The sequence below is a fragment of the Leuciscus leuciscus genome (assembly GCF_965113295.1).
Source record: "Leuciscus leuciscus genome assembly, contig: HAP1_SCAFFOLD_331, whole genome shotgun sequence".
Taxonomy (NCBI): Eukaryota; Metazoa; Chordata; class Actinopteri; order Cypriniformes; family Leuciscidae; genus Leuciscus; species Leuciscus leuciscus.
Window position 1 is genome coordinate 50,128 of NW_028118405.1, and position 26,059 is coordinate 76,186.

Sequence of the window (26,059 nt, forward strand, 5' to 3'; positions counted from 1 at the left end):
CTTTTTCCAATATTTAATGTCAAACTGTTTAAAGACAAATGTAGCGCCAAAACTACTGCACAACAGTATAAAAATCAGTTAATTTAAAATATCCAGATACAGGGGCAATCTATTATAGTGACACATACATTAACGTTCAAAAAATTGCTATGATGAAGTTATATATTTACAAACCAAAAGATGAGATTCAACTTTGTTATGTGGAAATACATTTGTTTCGTCGCTTTAAAGAACAAATAGGCAAAAACATAATCACAACATTTTACATTCTCAACTTTCATTCTATATCCTTGTGATTATTGGTCACTTTTATTTTAACTATGCAATGAATATGTCCTTTAGCAAAACACCTGATGAGCACTGACCCTTTTTTATAAAGGCATTAGGCAGAAATCAAGTACAGTTTATGAAGCTGAAAAGAGAAAACAAAATGCTTTAACAATATGGAAAAAGATAAATCACTATATTCAGTATTGGTTCTGCATATATCAAAGAGATCCTGAGGAGGAGTGGGACTCCACATGAGGACTTTCAGAAACTGAGACAGAGCAAAGGGTGCACCTCGCTGGACACATCCTACACATGCCCAAACAACACCACCCAAACACAGTGATGAAGTGGACACCACCAGGAGGATGCAGGAGACAGGGAAGACCAAGGAAGACACAGAGACAGATGTTTCATGAAGACCTGAAGAATGTCAGTGTCCCATGGGAAGATGTGGAGAACTTGGCCACGGATCGAACACGTTGGAGGGCACTTGTTGCCCAATGTGCCCAGCACAGCACTTGATGATGACGTTGTGAGTTTATCCATAACCGTGGGATATGTTTTCTGTAAAGAGTGTTGCATAATTAAATGTTAAAAGCATTTTTATGTTATAGGTTCACTGATATGTGGGCATTTCTATGAATAAAAGTATGTCTTTAATAGCAAGCAATAATCATACGAAAATGATTTACATGCAAACGGGACAGTTATCAGCAGTGTAACATTCTGATTATGACAAAATAATCGAGTATCTGATGTCATGTGACAAGTCAGATAAGCTTTTCCACTCTTGCAAACAGAGGTAGGTTATGAGGTGTGGAGAGACATCATGTATCACTGGAACATGAACAGACAGGGACCAATTTGCAATTAATATAAAGTTTCTGACAGTGTGTGTGATATCCGACAACTTTCCAAGAAGTGGCGCAACTGATTTACATATATCGCGATAAATATGTACAGGAATTGAGGCAGTAGCCAATGACAGCACTAGGAGTAAAAGCTGCAGGATTGTGTACGAGTATACAAATATGTACGAGTATCGTACAAATTTGACAACTTGTTAAATCTTGTGAATTATTAAGACTTTCAGACTATGTTTGTACTGATTGGGATATGGGTTTTGTGAGAAAAGTTTTAAGAAACAACAAATGCTTGATAAAATGTTTGATTTAGGGTTAAAACCCAACACATACATACCATTGTGAATATTTGCCTTTGCAGCTTTCCGTCTCCTCCGTTTACTTCTCCTCAAACAATAATGGGCTGACTGAGTCCGAAAGGCCCTTTTGGTCTTTTCAGCTGGAAAAAGAGAAAAGAAAATATAATTATGTATAATATATAGGATTATTTAAAGGAAAAAGTACTGATTTACCTTACAAATATTGGATGTTACATTATAAAGCGTTAAAAGCATGGCAAGTGTTGTGGTTAATATGCATTTACATCAAATATCACTTTAAAACTATCAATACAGAGGTAAAAGCATGGTAAGTTTTGTGGTTACTGTCCTTTTACCACACCCTATCACAGTAAAACTAGGGTTACTGTGGTAAAAGCATGGTAAGTGTTGTGGTTACTGTGCATTTACAATAAGTATCACATTAAAACTACCAATAGTGTGGTAAAAGCATGGTAAGTTTTGTGGTTACTGTCCTTTTACCACACCCTATCACAGTAAAACTAATGTTACTGTGGTAAAAGCATGGTAAGTGTTGTTTTTACTGTGCTTCTACTACAAATACAACTTTGGAACTAATTGTACTATTTTTAATCTGATATGAATATCTAAGCCTATAGCACGTCACGTGACAGGCAGTGTTTAATCATATATTTTGAATTAGAAAGCAATGAAACGCAAAGTCTCCGTGGAAATGGCAGATATATTTGGCAGATTAATATCGACAAACAGAAAAGACATTATATCACACATTATTAGGACAGCGTATTTATGTATTTATTTACTAGGCTACTTACCAACAGCTGACACACGTGAACTGATGCCAAATATCGCGATGTGTTCGGAACGAGACTTCTTCAGCGCGATTTCCTACTAATAAAATATCATTTTAAAAAGATCAATAAACAGCAAAACAATCCAGCTTCCCTGGCAATAAGACCGAAATAATAACATTAAAAAAAAACACATAAACCACGATAAGATCTCGTGAATAAATGTTGATTAAACAGCTTCTCTGCTGCAGCCGACAGGCAGAAATAATCGAGCTGTAATCACGAAAGACGAAAAATTACGAAATAAACGTGTCCGTGGCACGAATCAATAGATTAAATTACGTGACCATATCACGAACGTTGGAGTTATCCGTGGTCTCACCACAGACTCAATCCGTGCTCCTATCACAGATTTTAGATCTGACTATATAGCCAAGCGAGCAATAGGTGTAAAACGCCATCAAACTGGATTTTATGATGACAGGACAAGACAAAATTGCAACACAGTCGACATAAAGCTTTCAAGTCTCTAAACAAGTGAGCAACATCACACCATCCAGTGAGTGAGGTCAGGTTGTTGAGGTCCGTGGTGCCATCACGGGACTTCAGTTTGGCTAACAGAATCAGACTGAATTTTTATGATGGCTGGACAATGCAATAGCTACAATAACAGAGAGGTTAAAGTCTTTATGGTATTTGGTGTTGGAAAATAAATAAATACTTAAAATGTTGTGTTTCCAAATGAGAAAGCACGTCCATTGAGTGAGATCTGTTCTCTGTCATTGAAACGGGTATCCGTGTGTGGACCACGGAAGATGAGTGTCATTGACTTGCGTGTTGGAGTTATCCGTGGTCTCGCCACAGACTCACTCCGTGCTCCTATCACAGATTTTAGATCTGACTATAGCCAAGCGAGCAATAGGTGTAAAACGCCATCAAACTGGATTTTATGATGACAGGACGAGACAAAATGTCAAGTTAATTACATGCCATTGCAACACAGTCGACCTAAAGCTTATAAGTTCCTAAACAAGCCAGCAACATTACAACGTCCATGAGTGAGGTCAGGTTGTTGAGGTCCGTGGTGCCATCACGGGACTTTGGTTAGGCTAACTGAAACAAACCGAAATTTTATGATGACAGGACAATGCAATAGCTTCAATAACAGTCAGGTTAACGTCATTATGGCATTTGTTGTTGGAAAAGTTCACAAATACTTCAAATGTTGCGTTTCCAAATGAGAAAGCACGTCGATTGAGTGAGATCTGTACTCCGTCATTGAAACGGGTATCCGTGTGTGGACCACGGAAGGTCAGTGTCATTGACTTGCATTGGAGTAATATCCGTGGCCGCATCACGGAATTTGGGGCGATTCCGTGATGGCTCCACGGATTTTGAGTTAAGGGCACGTGGACATTTCACAGAATCCTGTGAGACCAGGTTGGAACCGCACCAGCCAGGAGTCTCACCCATGCTGAACTCTATCGTATCGCCAGGATTATAATCATCTGGTCTAAAGTGAACGCTACACACTACCGCGTTTTTTGAAGCAGATGCAGAAGTGAAGTCCTGTCTCTTCTCCTGCACAAAACGCACCCAGGCACGGAAGATAGCACCCTCCTTTTTCTTGTTCGGAAACCTGTGGACTCGATGTCCTGACGGGCTGGAGTTTACAGTGCAACCTCCACAAACACAACAATTTCCCATGACGATGATAAATTGAAATAAAATAACTACTGAAAACACACTGAAACATGACATTCAGTTCAAAACCCTGGATGTGTTCTTGATCAGCCCATTTTATCGAGAGGTGACCTGTGCAGACTTGACACAGCCCGTTATCCCAGAATGCATCTCACACCAACCAGCAGGCATCAATTGGGTAGTAGGAGTAAACCCGCATATTTAAAAATAGGCCTACTAGTTTTTCAGACTAGAATGTAGTTGTTTAAAGCTCAAATCTGTGATTTATTTATAAAGATAGCGTATTTTAAAAATTTTTATATGACGTTTTCGTAGTTGTGAGATCCAGTCGGTCACCGCATGCTCAGCGCTCATTAACCCCGCCGAGAACAGCCTTTCCTCAGCTAGATCTTCTGACGCTTGCCCCCGGCTCTGATGTCTCTGTGGTTAAACATGAGATATAATTCGTCTTTCTATATCTATCGGGCGATCTTCAGTCTCGTGAATCTATCGTTTATTCCCTGGCAAATCGTTTTTGCTGAGGGCAAAGTGAAGTTTCATAACTTTATACTTAGGCTATTTAACTTTGCCGTTGTAGCCTAGAGCTGACGTGGCACATTTGAATTGCTTTAGTTCTTATTGTATAGCTTCTGATACCTTTTACTTATACTTTTATAATGGCTATTATTGATCATTAAAACTGACATTTAACAAAGAGAGACAAGATTGTGTTTTATGTCATAATTTAATTTTATTACAGTGAAGATAATCAGAGTAGCCTACATTTGCACATATTGCCTGAACCACATATTAACATGTTTAATATTTGTTTAAATGTAGCCTGATACGAAAAGAGGCAGATGTGTGTATTATATTTAGTATAATAGTATAATATTAATATATAATAGTATATTTAGTATGTATTATATTAGAGGCAGAGTGGTCAAGACCGAACTAGTTTGGTATTGAGAAACGGACATTCGAAACATTTCGAAACAGTTATGATGAAACAGTTATGATGAAACAGTTATGATGTAACTAGGCCTAGATTACTGAAATCACGTGACTTTGGCAGTTTTATAAATGCTCTGAACCACTGATTCGAAACCAAAGATAGTGACAAGGAAGCTTCAAGAATCAGTGTTTCGAAATTGCTCATCACCAACTACAGGTAACAAAGGTTTTTGGCTCCATCGCATGTTTCAATCTGCGCATCTGAGACGTAGACACAGACCAGTGAAAGGGTCTCGTTTTGAAGCAAAAAAACCTGAAGAAAGAGCTGGTGTAGTTTGAGGCTAGAAGTAATCAGAGCAGAAGTGTGACGTACGAGTCATTTTCATCTTCGTGATTCTTTTGATAATTATGTTACTGTAATGTGTTAGATCAGTGAAATAAACGGCACAGTGATACTCTTAAGAAAGCTTTAATTTGATGTATGTCTCTTTTTGGCGTGTTTGTGTGATATAAATGTGAAATTGAATATTATTCGTATGATTGGTCATAATATTCCTCATATGAATAATATATTGGATAAATAATAAATATATTAATTGTTTATAAAAATAGTATAAATTCCATTTATGTACCCTATTATATAAAATGTATTTTGTTTAAAAGCAGATCAGTTGCTGAATTGTGAAGGTCTTCTGTGACTGAGGGTGATACATTGATGAAATTCAGGTGAGTTGAATGTTTATGCACTTTCTATAGAGCATGATATGCAATGGAGGTTTTACTAATAAAACTAAACTTTTGTTTGGACAATTCAAGTCAGTGTGTAAAGATATAATATATAGTAGTCTAGAAGCGTCTTGTTGCACTCAGAGCAATACAATAATGACAAAAGAACATTCAACAAGAATCAGTTATATTGACAATTTATCGCTAGTTAAGATTTTTTAAAAAGTACAAATATGGCTAGAAAATACTGTTTTTTGCTAATTATTCTAAATAGCATTAAATAACACTGAACATTTAATACTTTCCAACACTCATTTTTTCATTACAATAACTCATCAAAACTAATCTAAATATTCTGTTCAGCTTGTCCACTGATAGGGTTGTTGCTTTATTGGCCTGATATGTGGAATATAGTAGCCTATTGCCAAAGCATTTGAATTATATTTAAATACAGAATAGAATTACACCACAATAGAAAAACAAACAAATAAACATTCAAATATCTCTTTCCTTATATTAATTATAATGAATTACAATTAGCCTATTTACAATAAAGAATATGTGAAGTATAGCAAACAAATAATAATATGGTGTAAGGTATAGCCTATTTGTTAACACTTTAGAATACTGTTTCTTACTTACTGAATAACTAATAAGGAATTATTGAAGAACTAATAGGTCATTCTTCATGAACTACTTCTTCACTACTGTTAACTACTAAGGAAGGTGTGTTAACTAATCAGTATGTAATAGAATTTTATGATTGTGTTAAGTATCAGTTAATCAATAACTAATGAATTCTGTCATACCTCCTCAAGAACTACTATTAATTATCTACTAATTAAGGTTCAAGAATAATAACTAAGAAGTAACTAATGAACAGTCATACAAAACTACATTGAGTTATTCCTTATTTACTAATGTTATTAATAGAAGCAGTATTATGAAAATACATTTTTAACAAATACATATAAATGTTAAAGAGGTTTTTGCCTGTGTGGTTTTGTGAGTGTGTTCTGTAACATATGAATACCGGCTATTCATATTTAGCAGCTAGTTTGGCTGCCATGTCATCCTCTCCGAGCATATACCATTTTATCATTACAATAGCAATATATATGTTTCTTTGTTTAAATGAGGATGAGAAATAGAAAATGATTCCTTCATATGCTGATATGAGATGTGTTGTTATGTCTTATATCAGGATGGACATGCGTGTGGTTTTGTTTCTAACACTTTTTACTGGGATGTGTGTCGCTGATTCCCAAGGTATGTTTAGAATAATACAAGTAAAAATGCCTGGATTTGAAAATCTGTAATTATTGTGTATCATAATCAGATTAATTTATTACAATTATAGGCTGAAATATGGTTATTAAAAATCAGTGATTTATTTATTTATGAAGACTCTGTGATATAATTTGTTTTTGTATTTAATAATGTGTGTATAACTGTTAATATTTTATTAACAGTAATGGACACACCATCAGCTTCTTGTGATCAAAGTGAGTGTTCTTCATTAATTTGAATGTTGTCAGTAACACAATAGCTTATTATATTCTTACTGAACATTTGGTAACCAATAAGGGATAATGTACATCATCAAGACAGTTGTTATTGCAAAATAACCCATGGCTACATGGCTAGCCACAAATAAATAATTTTGGACACGAAATATTGATTTGAGTTAAAATATTGTATTAACTGACAGTTATTCGGTAGAGCGTGGGGGCTGACCGGAGCAAAACTACGCTATTGTACTTTCATTAGGTTAATTGCTAGCGCGAAATACGAGAACTTATGTCTCTAACACCGCACGACCATGAATGTCTTGTCTCTTCAAGTAGCTAGAGCATCGGTAAAACAAATCAGTAGGACGCAGTGCCGGCTTCTTTCTCGTTTTATTCTGAAAACAGAACAAACTCTACACAAGCAAGGCCCTATCGCCAAGTGACTCCCCTACACATCTCTTTCCATGACATTTTTTTTTACATAACAAGGCAGTAAATGAACCAAGCCCCAAATGAATAATTACATGGACATATTGATTTGAGATAAAACCGTTTTAAATTTGTGTCTGTTTATTATCTTAGAATCCATTACAGTGTGAAAAACAATCATTTGGGCAACAAGACGAACACTACAGTACTCTTAATACTAATAATTCGGAGGTCGCGGGTTCGAGTCTCAGTACCGGCAGGAAATGTAAATGGGAGTGAATGAACAGAAAAGCGCTCTCTTCTCTTCCATTCCCACGACTGAGGAGCCCTTGACCAAGACACCGAACCCCCAATCGCTCCGCAGCAGAAATGTCTGCCTACTAATCAGTAATCAGGGGTGCGTTTCCCGAAAGCATCGTTAGCCAACTATGGTCGCAAGTTCCCTCGTTACCAATAGAGTTCAATGGACATTGCGATGAACTTGCGACCATAGTTGGCCAACGATGCTTTCGGGAAACGCACCCCAGGACTGTTTCCCGTCACTAATCAGTCCTAACTTGCTGCTTTACTACTGTAGTACGATGCATCGTTGAAGAAATCAACTAGCTAGTCACGTCTGTTTCCAGAAACCATATTGTCGTAAATCGGTCGTTCAACCACGTTGGTTAAAGATGTCATGCAGGTGGTGGAGTAATAACTACTTTTAATGAATCTGTTTGAGATTGAATTAATGCTAGATGTTTTGCTATAAATTACAGACATATTTTTCTCAGTTATTTTGCTTTATTTCCAGATTCAATCATATACTTGTTCTTACGCACTAGAGCACGTTCTCACATGCGCACTCTTCAGAAACGACTCTTTAAAACTCTTGACAAACTAAAAGATGTAAATTACATTTGTATGTTTTTTAAATAAAAGATATAGGTTGTCCTGAATGTCAGCTTGCTTATTTGTCTCAAAAGTATTTATTGAGTCCATATGTCATGCAAACAAGAAACTCTGCTTCTAACCACTCAACTTTGCGATGCTGTTAGCGAATGTTCATTGGAAACATGGTTTCCGGAAACACCGACCATTACGGTGTAAAAAGCAATCATTCGGGCAACAAGATGAACACTATTAACTCCAGAAACCCGGATGAGCTGTGTGTTATCCAGCGTTACTGTTGATGACGTCATTATCTGGGAATATCAGACCTCGGAATGTCACAACTGACCAATCAGAATCAAGTATTCCAGAGAGCGCTTAGCTTTATTTTGCCCATTTTATTGGTATTATGCTTTAGCACATTAAAGAAAAAAAAAACAAAGTGTTTATTATTTTATGTTATACAGGGAATCTTGCTCTTGGAGCCACAGCTGTCCAGTCTTCCACATACTTTGGAGCAGGAGCTCAAAATGCTGTCGATGGCAACAGGGATTCAATTTGGGGTGGTGGGTCATGCAGTCATACTAATGGGGACAAAGACCCCTGGTGGAGAGTTGACTTGGGGAAAGTCTACAAGGTAAACAGGGTTAGCATCACTAATCGTGGAGATGCTGTTCCAGAGAGGATAAATGGATCTCAGATCCGTATCGGCAACAGCCTGAGAAATAATGGCAACAATAATGAGCTGTAAGTATTGTCTCTCTCTTAATAATTACACAAATAGTTAGAAAATTACTAAATAAGATAACATTACTTTGAATAAATCCTTTTAATATAAAACCTTGCCTTTGACAGAAGTATATTTAATAGGGCTGCACGATTAATCGCAATTTCCATGTAATCGCACTTAAATCGAGTTGGCTTATTGCGATTTTAAAAACAGAAAGGCTGTGATTGTTTATGTGCAGCTTGTCAGTGATGTACGGCTCAGTAAACGCTGCTCCATCTGAAAGCACTGAGAGTTTGAGTCACTTATAACGGGCATTTGAAAAGCAACACGTGTCAAACATATTTCCAAACATGAGAAGCATTTATGAACCTCTTGTCCAACAAAAGAAAACATTTAATAACATGCTTTTACTCCAAACTCACTTCATAACAGCAGTTGAGCTCCTCCTTCTGTGAGATGATGTGCTTCTTACACAGAATAAGGCAGTCGTGTGTTTATTAGCCATGTTTAATCAATCAAAGCATTTCAATCTTCTGTTTATTCTGCAAAAGCGATTATACCCGATAGGGATTTCCTGGAATGACGTGTGTTATCATACTTCTGTGGGGCATATTTGGTGTGTGTGTGTGTGTGTGTGTGTGTGTGTGTGAGACGCCCTCTGGCGTTCAGATGGATATGTTGTGTGTGTGTGTGTGTGTGTGTGTGTGTGAGAGATGCCCTGTGGTGTTCAGATGGATATGTGGTGTGTGTGTGTGTGTGTGTGAGACGCCCTCTGGTGTTCAGATGGAGTGTGTGAGACGCCCTCTGGTGTTCAGATGGAGTGTGTGTGAGACGCCCTCTGGTGTTCAGATGGAGTGTGTGTGAGACGCCCTCTGGTGTTCAGATGGAGTGTGTGTGAGACGCCCTCTGGTGTTCAGATGGAGTGTGTGAGACGCCCTCTGGTGTTCAGATGGAGTGTGTGTGAGACGCCCTCTGGTGTTCAGATGGAGTGTGTGAGACGCCCTCTGGTGTTCAGATGGAGTGTGTGTGAGACGCCCTCTGGTGTTCAGATGGAGTGTGTGTGAGACGCCCTCTGGTGTTCAGATGGAGTGTGTGAGACGCCCTCTAGTGTTCAGATGGAGTGTGTGAGACACCCTCTGGTGTTCAGATGGAGTGTGTGAGACACCCTCTGGTGTTCAGATGGAGTGTGTGAGATGTCCTCTAGTGTTCAGATGGAGTGTGTGAGACGCCCTCTGGTGTTCAGATGGAGTGTGTGAGAGACGCCCTCTGGTGTTCAGATGGAGTGGTGTGAGACGCCCTCTGGTGTTCAGATGGCGTGTGTGTGAAACGCCCTCTGGTGTTTAGATGGAGTGTGTGAGAGACGCCCTCTGGTGTTCAGAGGGAGCATTTACTACCAATCATCCGCTGCACTGACAAACTGCGCATAAAATAATCACAGCCTTTGCCAAATCGTGTGTGGTTTCAGTGCGATTAATTGTGCAGCCCTAATATTTAAAGGTGCTCTAAGCGATGCCACGCGTTTTTTAGGCCAAAACATTTTTTGTCACATACAGCAAACATCTCCTCACTATCCGCTAGCTGCCTGTCCCCTGAACACACTGTAAAAAAACGCGGTCTCTCTAGACACCACAGGCTCCACAAACGGCAACAAAAACAAAACTGGGCTCACCAGCACCACGAAACACAACAAACAGTGTTCCAGCCAATCACCGACAAGAAGTATTTGAGGCTGGGGTTTGGGGGGTTAGTGCGCGTACACATGAAGGGGTTGTGGAGGAGAGAGAAGCATGAAGAGGGAAGTTTGAATTATGGCCGACACACGACCAAAGAGACGACGTTCCGATGAACAAACTGCAAAGAAGAGGGACAAGGATAAGGAATGCACGAAGTACCGAATTTACATCGGAAAAACCTTTTAAAGGTGGCGAGAACTCCGGCGGCACAAGGGCTTCCGATCCGACATTCAGGTTGCTCTGTTTTTGCAGAACCGGTAAATCCATCTTTCTTTCTAAACTGACGTTCACGTTCGCCAAACTAACACAAGAATGTAATTAGCTAGAACTATGCAGTCAGCGTTAACTTTGGTGAATACAACATATAACGTTATGTTTCTAGCAGCTAGCGATCAATCTCTTGTAAATGATCAAGCAAATTCACAGTAACGTAGGGCGACAATTTGTGTGAATGATTGTTTTCACCCACGGTTTGTTATTAATTTGAATGTTCATTTATAGGCTATTGACAACTTTGACTAAATTTGTTTACGACGCCGCCGTTGTTTATGCTCACTGGGAAACGCGACGCTAATGTTATCTTGCTATTATTGCGTCCTTGTATGGGAGCTATAGTTATAACCTCTGGTGGCGAAACGATTTTAAGATAATGTTTCTCTTTTTCTGCATTCTGTTCTGCAATATATAAAACCCTTTATCTAACTTGGCGACATTACACATTGAATGAAGTATCAGTAAAACTTAACTTTGTTTGTGACTACTTTGACTTTCCTTTATGCCGGAAGGGAGGGGAAGAGGGAGGAGACGGAATGAGGAGGAGGGAGGGTCTAGCTAGCCTCCGTTTTGTTTGACAACAATTCGAATGTCAACAAGAAGTTTCGACTCCCGGGATCGCTTAGAGCACCTTTAACATGCTTCATGCCGTTTTGATACGCCCCTCTCTATTTCTCTGTGTGTCTTCACAGGGCTGTGACTGTTGAGTCAATCCCAGCTGGAGTCACAAAAACATTTGAGTTTAAGCCTATTAAGGGGCGATATGTCAGCATTTTTATACCTGGGCGCAGTGAATATCTCACACTGTGTGAAGTCGAGGTGTTTGCAGGTAAGGGACAGAGAGAGAAGACTCAGTGATAGAATTTGTTTATGTTCTTATTAATGTGTGTGTAACTGTTATTATTTTATTAACAGACACATCAACGTACAATTATGTTCCAAGTGAGTGTTCTTCATTACTTTGAATGTTGTCAGTAACACATAATATAACATAATATCCTTTCTGAATATATTCTTACATATCAGATTCTTACTGAACATTTGATAACCAATAAGGGATGATAATGTACCGCAGTTGTTATTGCAAAGTAAACCCTGAAAGGCTGATGACCCTCTTATTACATACTAACCACAAATAAATAAATTTGGACACAAAATATCAATTTGAGTTGAAATATTATATTAGCACATTTGTAATAAATGCAAAGCTTCAGTGAAGAAAAATATTACTAGTAAGACAAACGAACAAGACAAACATTTAAGGGATAATGTACAGTCTTGTACACCAAATAAATAATTACATGGACATATTGATTTGTGATGAAACCGTTTTAAATTCTTGCCTGTTTATTATCTTAGAATCCATTACAGTGTAAAACAAACAATCATTCTGGCAATAAGACGAACACTACACGTACTCTTAATACTAAAAATACTTCAATGCAATGTTAATATTTGAACACAATTAATAAATATAACAGAGACTCAACTGGCACCAGTTGTGTTTGTATGAAACGAGAGAGAGCGGGTGTTATCCAGCGTTACTGTTGATGACGGTCATTATCTGGGAATATCAGACCTCGGAATGTCACGACTGACCAATCAGATTCAAGTATTCCAGAGAGCCGTGTAATAATCATTTGGATTATACATTTGAGCATTATTTTGCCCATTATATTGGGATTAGAAAAAAAGTTGTTTATTATTTTATGTTATACAGGGAACCTTGCTCTTGGAGCCACAGCTGTCCAGTCTTCCACATACTTTGGAGCAGGAGCTCAAAATGCTCTCGATGGCAACAGGGATTCAATTTGGGGTGGTGGGTCATGCAGTCATACTAAAGGGGACAAAGACCCCTGGTGGAGAGTTGACTTGGGGAAAGTCTACAAGGTAAACAGGGTTAGCATCACTAATCGTGGAGATGCTGTTCCAGAGAGGATAAATGGAGCTCAGATCCGTATCGGCAACAGCCTGGGAAATAATGGCAACAATAATGAGCTGTAAGTATTGTCTCTCTCTTAATACTTACACAAATAGTTAGAAAATTACTAAATAAGATAACATTACTTTGAATAAATCCTTTTAATATAAAACCTTGCCTTTGACAGAAGTATATTTAATAGGGCTGCACGATTAATCGCAATTTCCATGTAATCGCACTTAAATCGAGTTGGCTTATTGCGATTTTAAAAACGGAAAGGCTGTGATTGTTTATGTGCAGCTTGTCAGTGATGTACGGCTCAGTAAACGCTGCTCCATCTGAAAGCACTGAGAGTTTGAGTCACTTATAACGGGCATTTGAAAAGCAACACGTGTCGAACATATTTCCAAACATGAGAAGCATTTATGAACCTCTTGTCCAACAAAAGACAACATTTAATAACATGCTTTTACTCCAAACTCACTTCATAACGGCAGTTGAGCTCCTCCTTCTGTGAGATGATGTGCTTCTTACCATGGGCGTCGGAAGAAAAAAAAAAGTGGGTGGGTCCTCCCCCAGAAAAATGTTACTGGAGTAAATAACATTTCATGTATTCTGGTGCCTTTTAATTAAAGTAAACTAAACTCCACTTCACGTCGGGCGGTTCTTTGCCTCCACGTCGTGCATTAAATGCACAGCTATCCGTGGATTATCCCACTAATACCATGGACATTTGCCAGCAGCAATGACAACTTAAAGCTGTTATTGATGTTTGCAACGCAATATTTGACTGGAAGGGTACAACGGGCGGTTACTTTCGTCAGTTGCGGCTCATTGAGAAGTATAATGTAGCGATTCAGCGGAAATGGAGTTTAATTTATTAGGGAATTCCTCAAGTAGAATGGATTTGACTGACGGCGCTCTGAAGAGCGAACAGACAAATGCGCCGAATCAGAGATGGTAAAAGTAAATGGGTCCAATATCATTGGTCTTAAAAAGTGGGTGGGTCTTGTCCCACCCGTATACAATGGTTCCGACGCCCATGCTTCTTACACAGAATAAGGCAGTCGTGTGTTTATTAGTCATGTTTAATCAATCAAAGCATTTCAATCTTCTGTTTATTCAGCAACAGCGATTATACCCGATAGGGATTTCCTGGAATGATGTGTGTTATCATACTTCTGTGGGGCATATTTGGTGTATGTGTGTGTGTGTGTGTGTGTGTGTGTGTGTGTGTGTGTGTGTGTGTGTGTGTGTGTGTGTGTGTGAGACGCCCTCTGGCGTTCAAATGGATATGTGGTGTGTGTGTGTGTGTGTGCAGTTTTGCAGTTTTGATAAGCCCCTCTCTATTTCTCTGTGTGTCTTCACAGGGCTGTGACTGTTGAGTCAATCCCAGCTGGAGTCACAAAAACGTTTAAGTTTAAGTCTATTAAGGGGCGATATGTGAACATTATTATACCTGGGCGCAGTGAATATCTCACACTGTGTGAAGTCGAGGTGTTTGCAGGTAAGGGACAGAGAGAGAAGACTCAGTGATAGAATTTGTTTATGTTCTTATTAATGTGTGTATAACTGTTATTATTTTATTAACAGAAAAGTACACATCAACGTACACTTGTGATCCAGGTGAGTGTTCTTCATTACTTTGAATGTTGCCATTAACACATTATATAACATAATATTCTTACTGAATATATTCTTACATATTACATTCTTACTGAACATTTGATAACCAATAATGTGAATCAGCACAGTTGTTATCGAAAAGTAAACCCTGAAAGGCTGATCAGGACCCTCTTAGTACATGGCTACTAACCACAAATAAATAATTTTGGACACAAAATATTACTTTGTACTGAAATATTATAATGGCACATTTGTAATAAATGCAAAGCTTCAATGAAGAAAAATATTTCTAGTAAGACAAACAAACAAGTTCAAACAAGACAAACATTTAAGGGATAATGTACAGTCATGTACACCAAATAAATAATTACATGGACATATTGATTTGTGATGAAACCGTTTTAAATTCTTGCCTGTTTATTATCTTAGAATCAATTACAGTGTAAAAAAAACAACAATCATTCTGGCAATAAGACGAACACTACAGTACTCTTAAAGTGTAAATTGCAGGTTACATTTTTCATAAATATAATGCAATGTGCTTATTAAACATAAAGATAAGAACCGCCCACCATTGTTTTGTATGTTTTTTATACCAAAATGCTGAATATAATATGAAAAGTTGATACTTTTTACAGTGGTTTTAAGCACTCCCCCTCCCTTCCACTAGGCTGGGCGTGACGTCATAAGAGGGACTCCAAGCCTAGAGTTACCGTTAGTCTAACGGCAATTAGGCTAGCAGTTATATTGGAAAAGTTGTTTATATGTTTTTTTAGATTCAGAAGTGATGAATGAAATAACTCAATTGGAAACGTACTCGTGTGTGCTGGCTTCAAGGGGACCGTGATCCTGCCTGAAATGAGAGTAAGCTATTCGCAAAACAAACGGGTTCAGGCAGCATGCGTCAAAACCATAGACTGTAAAAAATATGGACAAAGCGTCTGTGACGTCACCCATAGACTTTCTGAAGAACGGGTTTGAAGCCGTTTATGGGGGGTATGGGCGGCGCCATCTTGGAAAATCTTGGGAAACCCTAACCCCGCCCACCTTCTGACGCAGCGCGCGTCACTCAGCTCGCTCTGCTACTCCGGTTATCTCTGTGTATATTTTAGGCAACGAAATATGTTATAAAACACCATACTAACTCTTTTCGTTTTCATTTAAAGAAATCTTAAACATTATAGCCACACAAATGTGGTTCAGGCGACGCGTATTGATTATATTCACTGCACATAACGTTTGCCTATTTATAACAAAACGAAATATAAAACACAAACCTGCCTCTTTTCGTTTTAAATATAATATAAAAATATTAAACATTTTAATATGGTCCAGGCAATATGTGCATTTGTACTAAACAACAGATGTTGCAGTAAACAACATTACAGATCATCTTCGTTGTATTAAAATTTAAAATGACAAAACTCAACCCAGTCTCTTTTTGTTAAATTTCAGTTTTATCAATATTAGCTATTATAAAAGTATAAGTAAAAGGTAAAGTTACAATAAGCTATACAAATAAAGCAAACAATTCAGTCAAACATAAAAAGTCATGCGCTCGATCTAGTCTAACCATACAACGGTACAAGTTAAATATAGCTTATAAAGTTATGAAACTTCCCCTCAGCCAAAACGATTGCCCACGAGACCAAAAATCGCCCGTTAGATATAGACAAGACGAATTATATCTCATGTTTAACCACTACAGAGACGCCAGAGTCAGCGGCAAACCTCAAAACGTGACGTCTAGCCGATGAAAGGCTGCTCCAGGCGGGGTACATCGCGCCGAGCGCCCGGTCATCGCTGGATCTCACAACTGGATACAATTTTCATAAATCTTTATAAATAAACCACAGATTTGAGCTTTAAACAACTACATTCTCGCCTGAAAAACTCTTAAAACTACATTTCATGATACAGAAACAGTAGTATTATATGTCAACTGTATTAAAAAATGGCGCTTCTTATGTTGTCATTCTGCCTTTCAGCTGTCAATCAAGCTGTCAATCAAAGTTAACCACGCCCTTATTGTCATACATTTTATATCTAAATACTATCTAAACTAACGAGTTAGAAAAAAATTCACTACCCTCGCCGTTGTCAGGCACTCGGAACCTATCGAAAAATCCAATAAAAGTCCATGGGACCAACCTGTAAAAACATGATTTTATGCTGTGAAAACGGACATTTTAACATGGGGGCTATGGACATTTGCTCCCTTTTGGGACCTTCCCCTAGCGGATTTTCGATGTATTGCAGTTTTTCGCACTTCCGGGTAGGCTTCATTTTTCAGATCAGAATGTTGCCCCTTGGTCAAAACCAGGATGCTGTGTGAGGCACGTCATCTGCCGGTCGCGGGTCGAGCTGCTCCACTAAACTCCAAAACGCATTCACCTCACGGCAGCACATACTCTCCACTCCTGATTCCATTGGGGGGCATAGCCCACACACAAACACCTGTCAAACACAGCAATAGGGACATCGATCTCTCTTTTTCTTTCTGACAATGAGCATCGCTAATTAGTTGCGTTTTAGCACAGGCAATATCGCGTTCTGTCAGCAGATGCAGGCAAAGTGCCATTGTGCCTGTGCAGTGTGTGCATCTCTACAGCTCTGATTAGGACTACTGACACCATGTAAGTAAATAATGAATTCAGTCGTTGTCCGTCCTTGCTATTCTACATGACAGCAAGATTTTGAAAAGACTTTGGCTTGTTACCTAATGTTATCCGGGTTAGCACCAGGATAACCTAGGCTAGCTCTAGCTACTCACCAGGACACCTGGCCAACCCTCCACTCATTTTCCTCACACCAAGCATTTATAACTCTTTGAGGGCCATGATTTCTGGCAGTTTCCTCCCCTCTCTCACGCCTGACTGGTTCAAAATTGTAGGGCTGTGGTCCATCAAGAATTTGACAGTTTCCCACCTCCTCAGTCTCCCAGTCGTTCTCCATAGTCAAGCTACAAACAGTAGGAATCTTTAGCACATTAAAGTAAAAAAAAAAAAAAAAGTTGTTTATTATTTTATGTTATACAGGGAATCTTGCTCTTGGAGCCACAGCTGTCCAGTCTTCCACATACTTTGGAGCAGGAGCTCAAAATGCTGTCGATGGCAACAGGGATTCAATTTGGGGTGGTGGGTCATGCAGTCATACTAATGGGGACAAAGACCCCTGGTGGAGAGTTGACTTGGGGAAAGTCTACAAGGTAAACAGGGTTAGCATCACTAATCGTGGAGATGCTGTTCCAGAGAGGATAAATGGATCTCAGATCCGTATCGGCAACAGCCTGAGAAATAATGGCAACAATAATGAGCTGTAAGTATTGTCTCTCCCTTAATACTTACACAAATAGTTAGAAAATTACTAAATAAGATAACATTACTTTGAATAAATCCTTTTAATATAAAACTTTGCCTTTGACAGAAGTATTTTTAATAGGGCTGCATGATTAATCGCAATTTCCATGTAATCGCACTTAAATCGAGTTGGCTTATCGAGATTTTAAAAACGGAAAGGCTGTGATTGTTTATGTGCAGCTTGTCAGTGATGTACGGCTCAGTAAACGCTGCTCCATCTGAAAGCATTGTGAGTTTGAGTCACTTATAACGGGCATTTGAAAAGCAACACGTGTCGAACATATTTCCAAACATGAGAAGCATTTATGAACCTCTTGTCCAAAAAAAGACAACATTAAATAACATGCTTTTACTCCAAACTCACTTCATAACGACAGTTGAGCTCCTCCTTCTGTGAGATGATGTGTTTCTTACACAGAATAAGGCAGTCGTGTGTTTATTAGCCATGTTTAATCAATCAAAGCATTTCAATCTTCTGTTTGTTCAGCGACAGCGATGATGCCCGATAAGGATTTCCTGGAATGATGTGTGTTATCATACTTCTGTGGGGCATATTTGGTGTGTGTGTGTGTGTGTGAGACGCCCTCTGGTGTTCAGATGGAGTGTGTGAGACGCCCTCTGGTTTTCAGATGGATATGTGGTGTGTGTGTGTGTGTGACTCCCTCTGGTGTTCAGATGGAGTGTGTGAGACGCCCTCTGGTGTTCAGAGGGAGTGTGTGTGAGACGCACTCTGGTGTTCAGATGGAGTGTGTGAGATGCCCTCTGGTGTTCAGATGGAGTGTGTGAGACGCCCTCTGGTGTTCAGATGGAGTGTGTGTGAAACGCCCTCTGGTGTTTAGATGGAGTGTGTGAGAGACGCCCTCTGGTGTTCAGAGGGAGCATTTACTACCAATCATCCGCTGCACTGACAAACTGTGCATAAAATAATCGCAGCCTTTGCCAAATCGTGTGAGGTTTCAGTGCGATTAATTGTGCAGCCCTAATATTTAACATGCTTCATGCCGTTTTGATACGCCCCTCTCTATTTCTCTGTGTGTCTTCACAGGGCTGTGACTGTTGAGTCAATCCCAGCTGGAGAAACAAAAACGTTTAAGTTTAAGCCTATTAAGGGGCGATATGTCAACATTTTTATACCTGGGCGCAAGGAATATCTCACTCTGTGTGAAGTCGAGGTGTTTGCAGGTGAGGGACAGTGAGAGACGACTCAGTGATAGAATTTGTTTATGTTCTTATTAATGTGTGTGTAACTGTTATTATTTTATTAACAGAAAAGTACACATCAACGTACACTTGTGTTCCAAGTGAGTGTTCTTCATTACTTTGAATGTTGTCAGTAACACATAATATAACGCAATATTCTTACTGAATATATTCTTACATATAATATTCTTACTGAACATTAGATAACCAATAATGTGAATCAACACAGTTGTTATCGAAAAGTAAACCTTTAAAGGGTGATCAGGACCCTCTTATTACATGGCTACTAACCACAAATAAAAAAATGTGGACACAAAATATTAATTTGTATTGAAATATTATATTAGCACATTTGTAATAAATGCAAAGCTTCAGTGAAGAAAAATATTTCTAGTAAGACAAACGAACAAGTTCAAACAAGTCAAACATTTAAGGGATAATGTACAGTCATGTACACCAAATAAATAATTGCATGGACATATTGATTTGTGATGAAACCGTTTTAAATTCTTGCCTGTTTATTATCTTAGAATCCATTACGGCGTAAAAAAAACAATCATTCTGGCAATAAGACGAATACTACTAAAGTCTCAATACTAAAAATACTTCAATGCAATCTTAATATTTTAACACAATTAATAACTATAACAGAGACGCAGCTGGCACCAGTTGTGTTTGTATGAAACGAGAGAGAGCGGGTCCACAGCGTGATACAAGAAACATTAAAGAAAGGCCGGCTCCAGAAACCCGGATGAGCTGTGTGTTATCCAGCGTTACTGTTCATTATCTGGAAATATCAGACCTCTGAATGTCACGACTGACCAATCAGAATCAAGTATTCCAGAGAGCCGTGTAATAATCATTTGGATTATATATTTTAGCATTATTTCGCCCATTGTATTGGGATTATACTTTAGCACATTAAAGTAAAAAAAAAAAAAAGTTGTTTATTATTTTATGTTAAACAGGGAATCTTGCTCTTGGAGCCACAGCTGTCCAGTCTACCTCATACGCTGGAGCAGGAGCTCAAAATGCTATCGATGGCAACAGGGATTCAATTTGGGGTGGTGGGTCATGCAGTCATACTGATGCGGACAAAGACCCTTGGTGGAGAGTTGACTTGGCGGAAGTCTTCAAGGTAACCAGGGTTAGCATCACTAATCGTGGAGATTGTTGTGCATGGAGGATAAATGGAGCTCAGATCCGTATCGGCAACAGCCTGGAAAATAATGGCAACAAAAATGAGCTGTAAGTATTGTCTCTCTCTTAATACTTACACAAATGGTTGGAAAATTAGTAAAAAAGATAAAATTACTTTGAATAAATCATTCTATGCTGCATGCAGATGTAATACTCCCCTCTCTATTTCTCTGTTACTCGGTCTTCACAGGGCTGCAACTGTTGAGTCCATCCCACCTGGAGACACAAAAACATTTCAGTTCAAGCCTATTAATGGCCGATATGTGAACATTATTATACCTGGGCGCAATGAATATCTCACTCTGTGTGAGGTTGAGGTGTTTTCAGGTGAGCAATTAAAGGAGAGAGATGGTGTGTAGACATTTGTACTATTTATACTATGTGTATGTTGCCTTAATAATTGTTATTTTCTGATTTCATTGCCAGATTAAGTGAAGTGAGATCCTACAAGCAAACTATCAAACTAGGTTTCTCTCTGAGCAATACTAATATTGCACTTTTTTAATTTTTTTTTCTTTTTCTTTTTCATTTACCTATGCACCTTTTATCTTTAAAATAAAGGATAAGTTTCTATGCACATTCAGTAAAGGTTTGAAATAGTTTATGGTTATCTTGAAATGGTTATCTCTCTGCTTTGTACATCAATACATTACTACAGCATTGCATGTTGTGTATGTTTCTGGATCAAAAAAGACTCATTTGGATATTTACAATGAGGAGGAGGTATAGTGTTACATAGCTACCCATCTAGGGTTGAGGAGCTGGTAACAAAGTAAAGAAGAATTACATTTTACAAAAAAAGAGAAAGAAAAAGAAAACCATGGAGAGAACGAGGATTTCCAACCTTCTGTCCCAGAATCAACAACACAACCACCAAATCAAACAATATTAACTTTCAATTTTCTGTTATAAAGGGTAAAAAGGCACAAAATCACTAACCAAACCAGATATATTAATATAAAAAATAATAATAATTAAAGCTGCAAGCAGCATTCATCGGGGTTCAAGCAGTTAAGGCCTTTAAGGCCTTTAAGAACAAAAGCATCGAAAGTTATTACGTTTTATTTAGCAAGTATTTTACCACTGACATATATGATGGAAAAGACCATTTACAGCCAATACAGGCCATTTAACATAGGAAATATATGGTTTTCAAAGCTTTTTGACAGTTATAGCACCTTTTTGCCTGAGTCTTCTTACAGTCTTGCCTGATCTCCACCACTTTTATTAGTAGTACTCAAAGTGTGCCCATATATATGTGTCAAATTTGTTGTAAATATGTAATTTTGATAAGGAGTTTAGACAATTATATTCAGTGGCGTAACGAGCCAACAACGGGCCCTTAAGTAGGATTATCAAGGCGGGCCCCTTGATGACGCAATTGATGACATTGATGACGCAATGTCCGCGAGTAAGCTACCATGAATAGGGCAGGATATGATCATACACAGCATATAAGAGATGAGATGACTAACAAAATCAGGAGGAGCCTACGCTCACCAAAAAAAAACAACAACAAAAAACCACTGGTGACAGCGCACCATAACACATTGTTAGAACTAGGTCCAAATACATAAAAAAGATGCTCTCTTAAGGCCTATTTATACTTCTGCGTCGAACTTCCGCCGTAGCTACGTCGTAGGCTGTGTGTAGCGCGCGTACCCTTCGGCGTACCCTGACGTGCACCTCTCCAAAAATGTAACAACGCGTCAATTCTACGCGGACGCAAGCGCTGTGATTGGTCTGCCAGAACCCCTCCCTCGGGGTTTCACATGCTCCCTAGGTGCGCGTCAACGCGGACAACAACGCAGAAGTATAAATTAAAACCAACACGTTGCCTACGGCGTATAGGCTCCGGCGTAGGTCCGACGCAGAAGTCAGGAGAGTTAGTAGATTAACATTGGAGGATTTAAATTTGAAAAACAAAGTGTACTGACGTCTTAGCACTTTAAAACAACATTCCTTTTATGTTCATTCATGTTTATTTTAATGCTATAAATTAACTAGAAGGAAGAGATGATTGGTTCACGAGCAGCTTTAACTGAGCCTCGAGTCTACAGCGATCTGTCAGACACATTAAAGAGTCACAAAACAGTATTTATTGTTTAAATGTCTCTAAAAAATGACTACATTTGAAAGGTGAGACTTTTGCCGCTTTTCCATTACCAGTACCAGCTCGACTCGACTCGACTTGGCTCGGCTCGCTTTTCGCTCTGTTTTCCATTGCAGATAGTACCTCCACAATAGTACCTGGTCGTCATAGCGACGCCGCAGGAAACTGCTGTGACTTAATCTTCTACGCGAGATACATCCGCTGCCACACACACAGGACAATGGAGGAAATCGAGTGTATGCTGTTTTTGGATGTTTTTGCTGTTTTTTATTCAGGATACTCCGTCTGGCGCGTGCAATGATGACGCAGTGAATAGTGACGATTCTCTCTGACCAGTCAGCAGTCTGCCGTGTTTTCACATCACATTTTAGTATCGCCTCAGCTCGCCCCAGCTCGCTTAGAACCTCGCCGGAGGTGGTACGAAAAAAAGTACCTGGAAGCAGGTACAGGTACAACTTTTACACAGTGGAAAAAGTACACTGTGTTACACTGTGTAGTGGAAAAGCGCCATTTGTTTCATATCAAAAGTACTTGTCTGTCAGCGCACAGTCTCCTCTCTGATCCGCAATGTATTTTTCACTGCGTGAGAACTTGGTGTGGTGTGAGAGTGGCGTCGCTTGTCAGACATAGCAACAGTAACTAAAGTGGGCGGGTCTTTGCGAATGGTCATTGACAGTATGGAAGGGGATTCGCCAGTCCCAATTCAAAACAAATTTCATCACAATCCATCATTGTTCGTTTCAAACATGTGAGAGCATCAAAATGATCCATGGGTGAAATTGATTGGATTTAATTCATTTTTTTGTCAGTTCCTATCATAATTTTAACATGTTGGCGTTATTGTTTAGCTATTTACCTATGTTTTAAAATTTCCTTTGTTTTTTTGTTGTTGTCTCGATCGGACTAACGGCTTTGAAGATAAACACAATTTTTTAAAGCTCTAAATGACACTTACAAAAACCATAAGGCGAAACCTGGCATGTTTGGTATTGTTGGACTCGGCAAGGATTCAGGAGTCTTAGGAGGTCACTCCTGTGAAAAAACACTGGCATTGTGTCAATGACGTATATTGAGTTTTTTGAGAGACACCAATGTTCTCATAGACTATCATGGCACCCTGGACAAAGACACTGCGTGCCAATTTTCAGTAGACTAACATTTGGGTGCGCTTATAGCTATTTTCATGATTTTTTTCACTGTTATAGCGCCAACAATTGGCCAATTGTCACAATTTTTTTCATGTCAACTCAGATTGAGCATATGAACATGTGTCCCAAGTTTAGCGAAAATATCTCTTTCCGCTCACAAGTTATAACCATTTTATAGTGCCACCAAGTGGACAATTGTCATGATTTTTTTTCACATGACCTCAGAATGAGCTCATGAACATGTGTCCCAAGTTTTGCGAAAATATCTCTTTCCGTTCACAAGTTATAACCAATTTATAGTGCCACCAAATGGCCAATTGTTGCGATTTTTTTCAAGTGATCTCAGATTGAGCTCAGGAAGATGTAATCCAAGTTTAGCAAAAAAACATCTTTCCATTCACAATTTATAACCGTTTTAGTAAAAGTGGCCCTGATGCCATCACATATTTTGGTTCCCCTTAACGACCGTTAATTGAAATTTTGAATTGTTTGGATGATTATTGATTGTCAGACTCCAGAGAATATTCTTGAAGTGGTTTGGTTCCGATCGGGCCAAAAACCTAGGAGAAGTTCGCAAAAATAAGTTTTTCAAAAAAATGCAATTTACTCGAAATTGGCGCCTGAAGGGCGAGCAAATCGGAGATAGCCATTTTGTCCGCCTTGAGCCAAGGATTCCAACGATATAAGACACTTGATCCTGGGACAAACGGTCTAAGAGTTATGGGCGATTTTGTACTTTTGGTCGCTGTAGTGCCACCTATGGGCCAATCGGTGTCATACTCTGATAGGTTGTCCCCAAATTGAGGCCTACCATCTGGCCAGGTTTCAAGTCTCTAGGCCTTACGGTTTGTCCTGCACGATGCGTTTTACGAATCCTTACAATTACAATATGAATTGAATGAAATTAGGAGCAATAGCTTCAGGGGAGAGCCTGGCCAAAATAACAAACAAAACAAAAAACTAACTACCCCAGAAATTTCTCTAAATTACCTGGAGAAAGATAATTCAGAATTATAATTTACATAACTCTTCCCTCTCCCCCTGCTTAACCATAAACTGGAGAAAATCAGGATTACAAACAAAAATTGCCCGGTATGGGCATGGAGGCCAACATCTGGCAACTGAATTTCTTACAAAATAAAAATGACCAATAAATAAATGCGAATAAAGGTTTTTAGTGGACATCAGCAAAAATAGTATAAATATTGCTATGGCTTATTTTATATAAATGTATATACGTTTTATAAACACAGGGCTACATCTAAACAATGGCATGAAGCGATTAATAACTTCTTATGAAGCATAGTTTAAAGTCATCAAACAGTGTTTTGAGACAAACTAATAAAATAAGAACAAAAGACAAGATATAAATAAAATAATAAAAGAAACATTTTAAGTAGGCCTACCAGCAATATAATATAAAATGTCTTTCTAGTCAGTCTGGCATCTAACAGATGAGGTAAATGTCACGCCCAAGCCGGAGGTGTGGAGGCGCTGCCTGCCAGCCGACACCCCCGAACTACCACACCACCTTGAGGAGCTACCCCGTACCAGAGAAAAAGGCGGACAACAAGAATTCGAAGGTTAACACGTTTATTTATTTATTAAAAAAATGAAGTTCTCTAAAAACAGTGTGAGCTTCCTCCCCCGAGGTTGAATAACCGTGGGTGGACTCTAGCTCCCTTCCTCCAACGCAGACGACAAAAGGGTGAGTATGCTTCACAGCTTTACCAAGCTCTTCACTGGACCCAGACAGAGAATGGAAGGTACATATACTTCCCAGCTTCAGCAGGCTCTTCAAGCTAGACTCAGACAGAGAATGGAGGGTACGTATAACTCACAGCTTTAGCAGGCTCTTCACTAGCCTCAAACAGAGAATGGAGGGTACGTATAACTCAAAGCTTTAGCAGGCTCTTCACTGGACTCAAACAGAGAATGGAAGGTTCGTATACTTCACAGCTTTAGCAGGCTCTTCACTGGACTCAGACAGAGAATGGAGGGCATATTTCTCACAGCTTTAGCAGGCTCTTCACTGGACTCAGACAGAGAGTGGCGGGTGCATATGACTCACAGCTTTAGCAGGTTCTTCACTGGACTCAGGCAGAGAATGGAGGATACATATGACTCACAGCTGTAGCAGGTTCACTGGACTCAGACGGAGAATAGAGGATACGTATAACTCACAGCTTTAGCAGGCTCTTCACTGGACTCAGAGAGTGGAGGATGCATATGACACAGCTTTAGCAGGTTCTTCACTGGACTCGGGCAGAGAATGGAGGATACATATGACTCACAGCTGTAGCAGGTTCTTCACTGGACTCAGACGGAGAATGGAGGATACGTATAACTCACATCTTTAG

The 26,059-nt window shown here is 39.0% G+C and overlaps 1 protein-coding gene and 1 long non-coding RNA gene across 8 annotated transcripts in view; one reads left to right on the top strand and one right to left on the bottom strand.

Annotated features, from left to right (window-relative positions):
* The window catches only part of LOC309491531 (uncharacterized protein), a 69,681-nt gene extending 48,578 nt beyond the window's left edge, over positions 1 to 21,103 (top strand). For 3 of the 7 annotated variants that reach the window (XM_082190593.1, XM_082190592.1, XM_082190594.1), the window contains 12 exons: positions 8,864 to 9,143; positions 11,825 to 11,961; positions 12,048 to 12,074; positions 12,853 to 13,132; positions 14,424 to 14,560; positions 14,647 to 14,679; positions 17,718 to 17,997; positions 19,084 to 19,220; positions 19,307 to 19,339; positions 20,207 to 20,486; positions 20,629 to 20,765; positions 20,865 to 21,103. In XM_082190593.1, coding sequence (XP_082046719.1) covers positions 8,864 to 9,143; positions 11,825 to 11,961; positions 12,048 to 12,074; positions 12,853 to 13,132; positions 14,424 to 14,560; positions 14,647 to 14,679; positions 17,718 to 17,997; positions 19,084 to 19,220; positions 19,307 to 19,339; positions 20,207 to 20,486; positions 20,629 to 20,765; positions 20,865 to 20,869 — 1,766 coding nt within the window. In that variant the 3' untranslated portion in view covers positions 20,870 to 21,103. Of the gene's footprint in view, positions 1 to 5,002; positions 5,078 to 5,523; positions 5,587 to 6,790; positions 6,856 to 7,058; positions 7,092 to 8,863; positions 9,144 to 11,824; positions 11,962 to 12,047; positions 12,075 to 12,852; positions 13,133 to 14,423; positions 14,561 to 14,646; positions 14,680 to 17,717; positions 17,998 to 19,083; positions 19,221 to 19,306; positions 19,340 to 20,206; positions 20,487 to 20,628; positions 20,766 to 20,864 lie in introns of those variants that run through there. The other 4 variants (XM_082190596.1, XM_082190595.1, XM_082190598.1 and 1 more) reach the window with 4 other exon arrangements.
* Positions 13 to 3,067, bottom strand: LOC309491533. Its single transcript, XR_014203165.1, has 3 exons — positions 2,248 to 3,067; positions 1,471 to 1,572; positions 13 to 834 (listed from the first exon to the last, which is right to left on the bottom strand). It is a non-coding gene; the product is annotated as an uncharacterized lncRNA (long non-coding RNA).
* Positions 21,104 to 26,059: the final 4,956 nt, after the last annotated feature.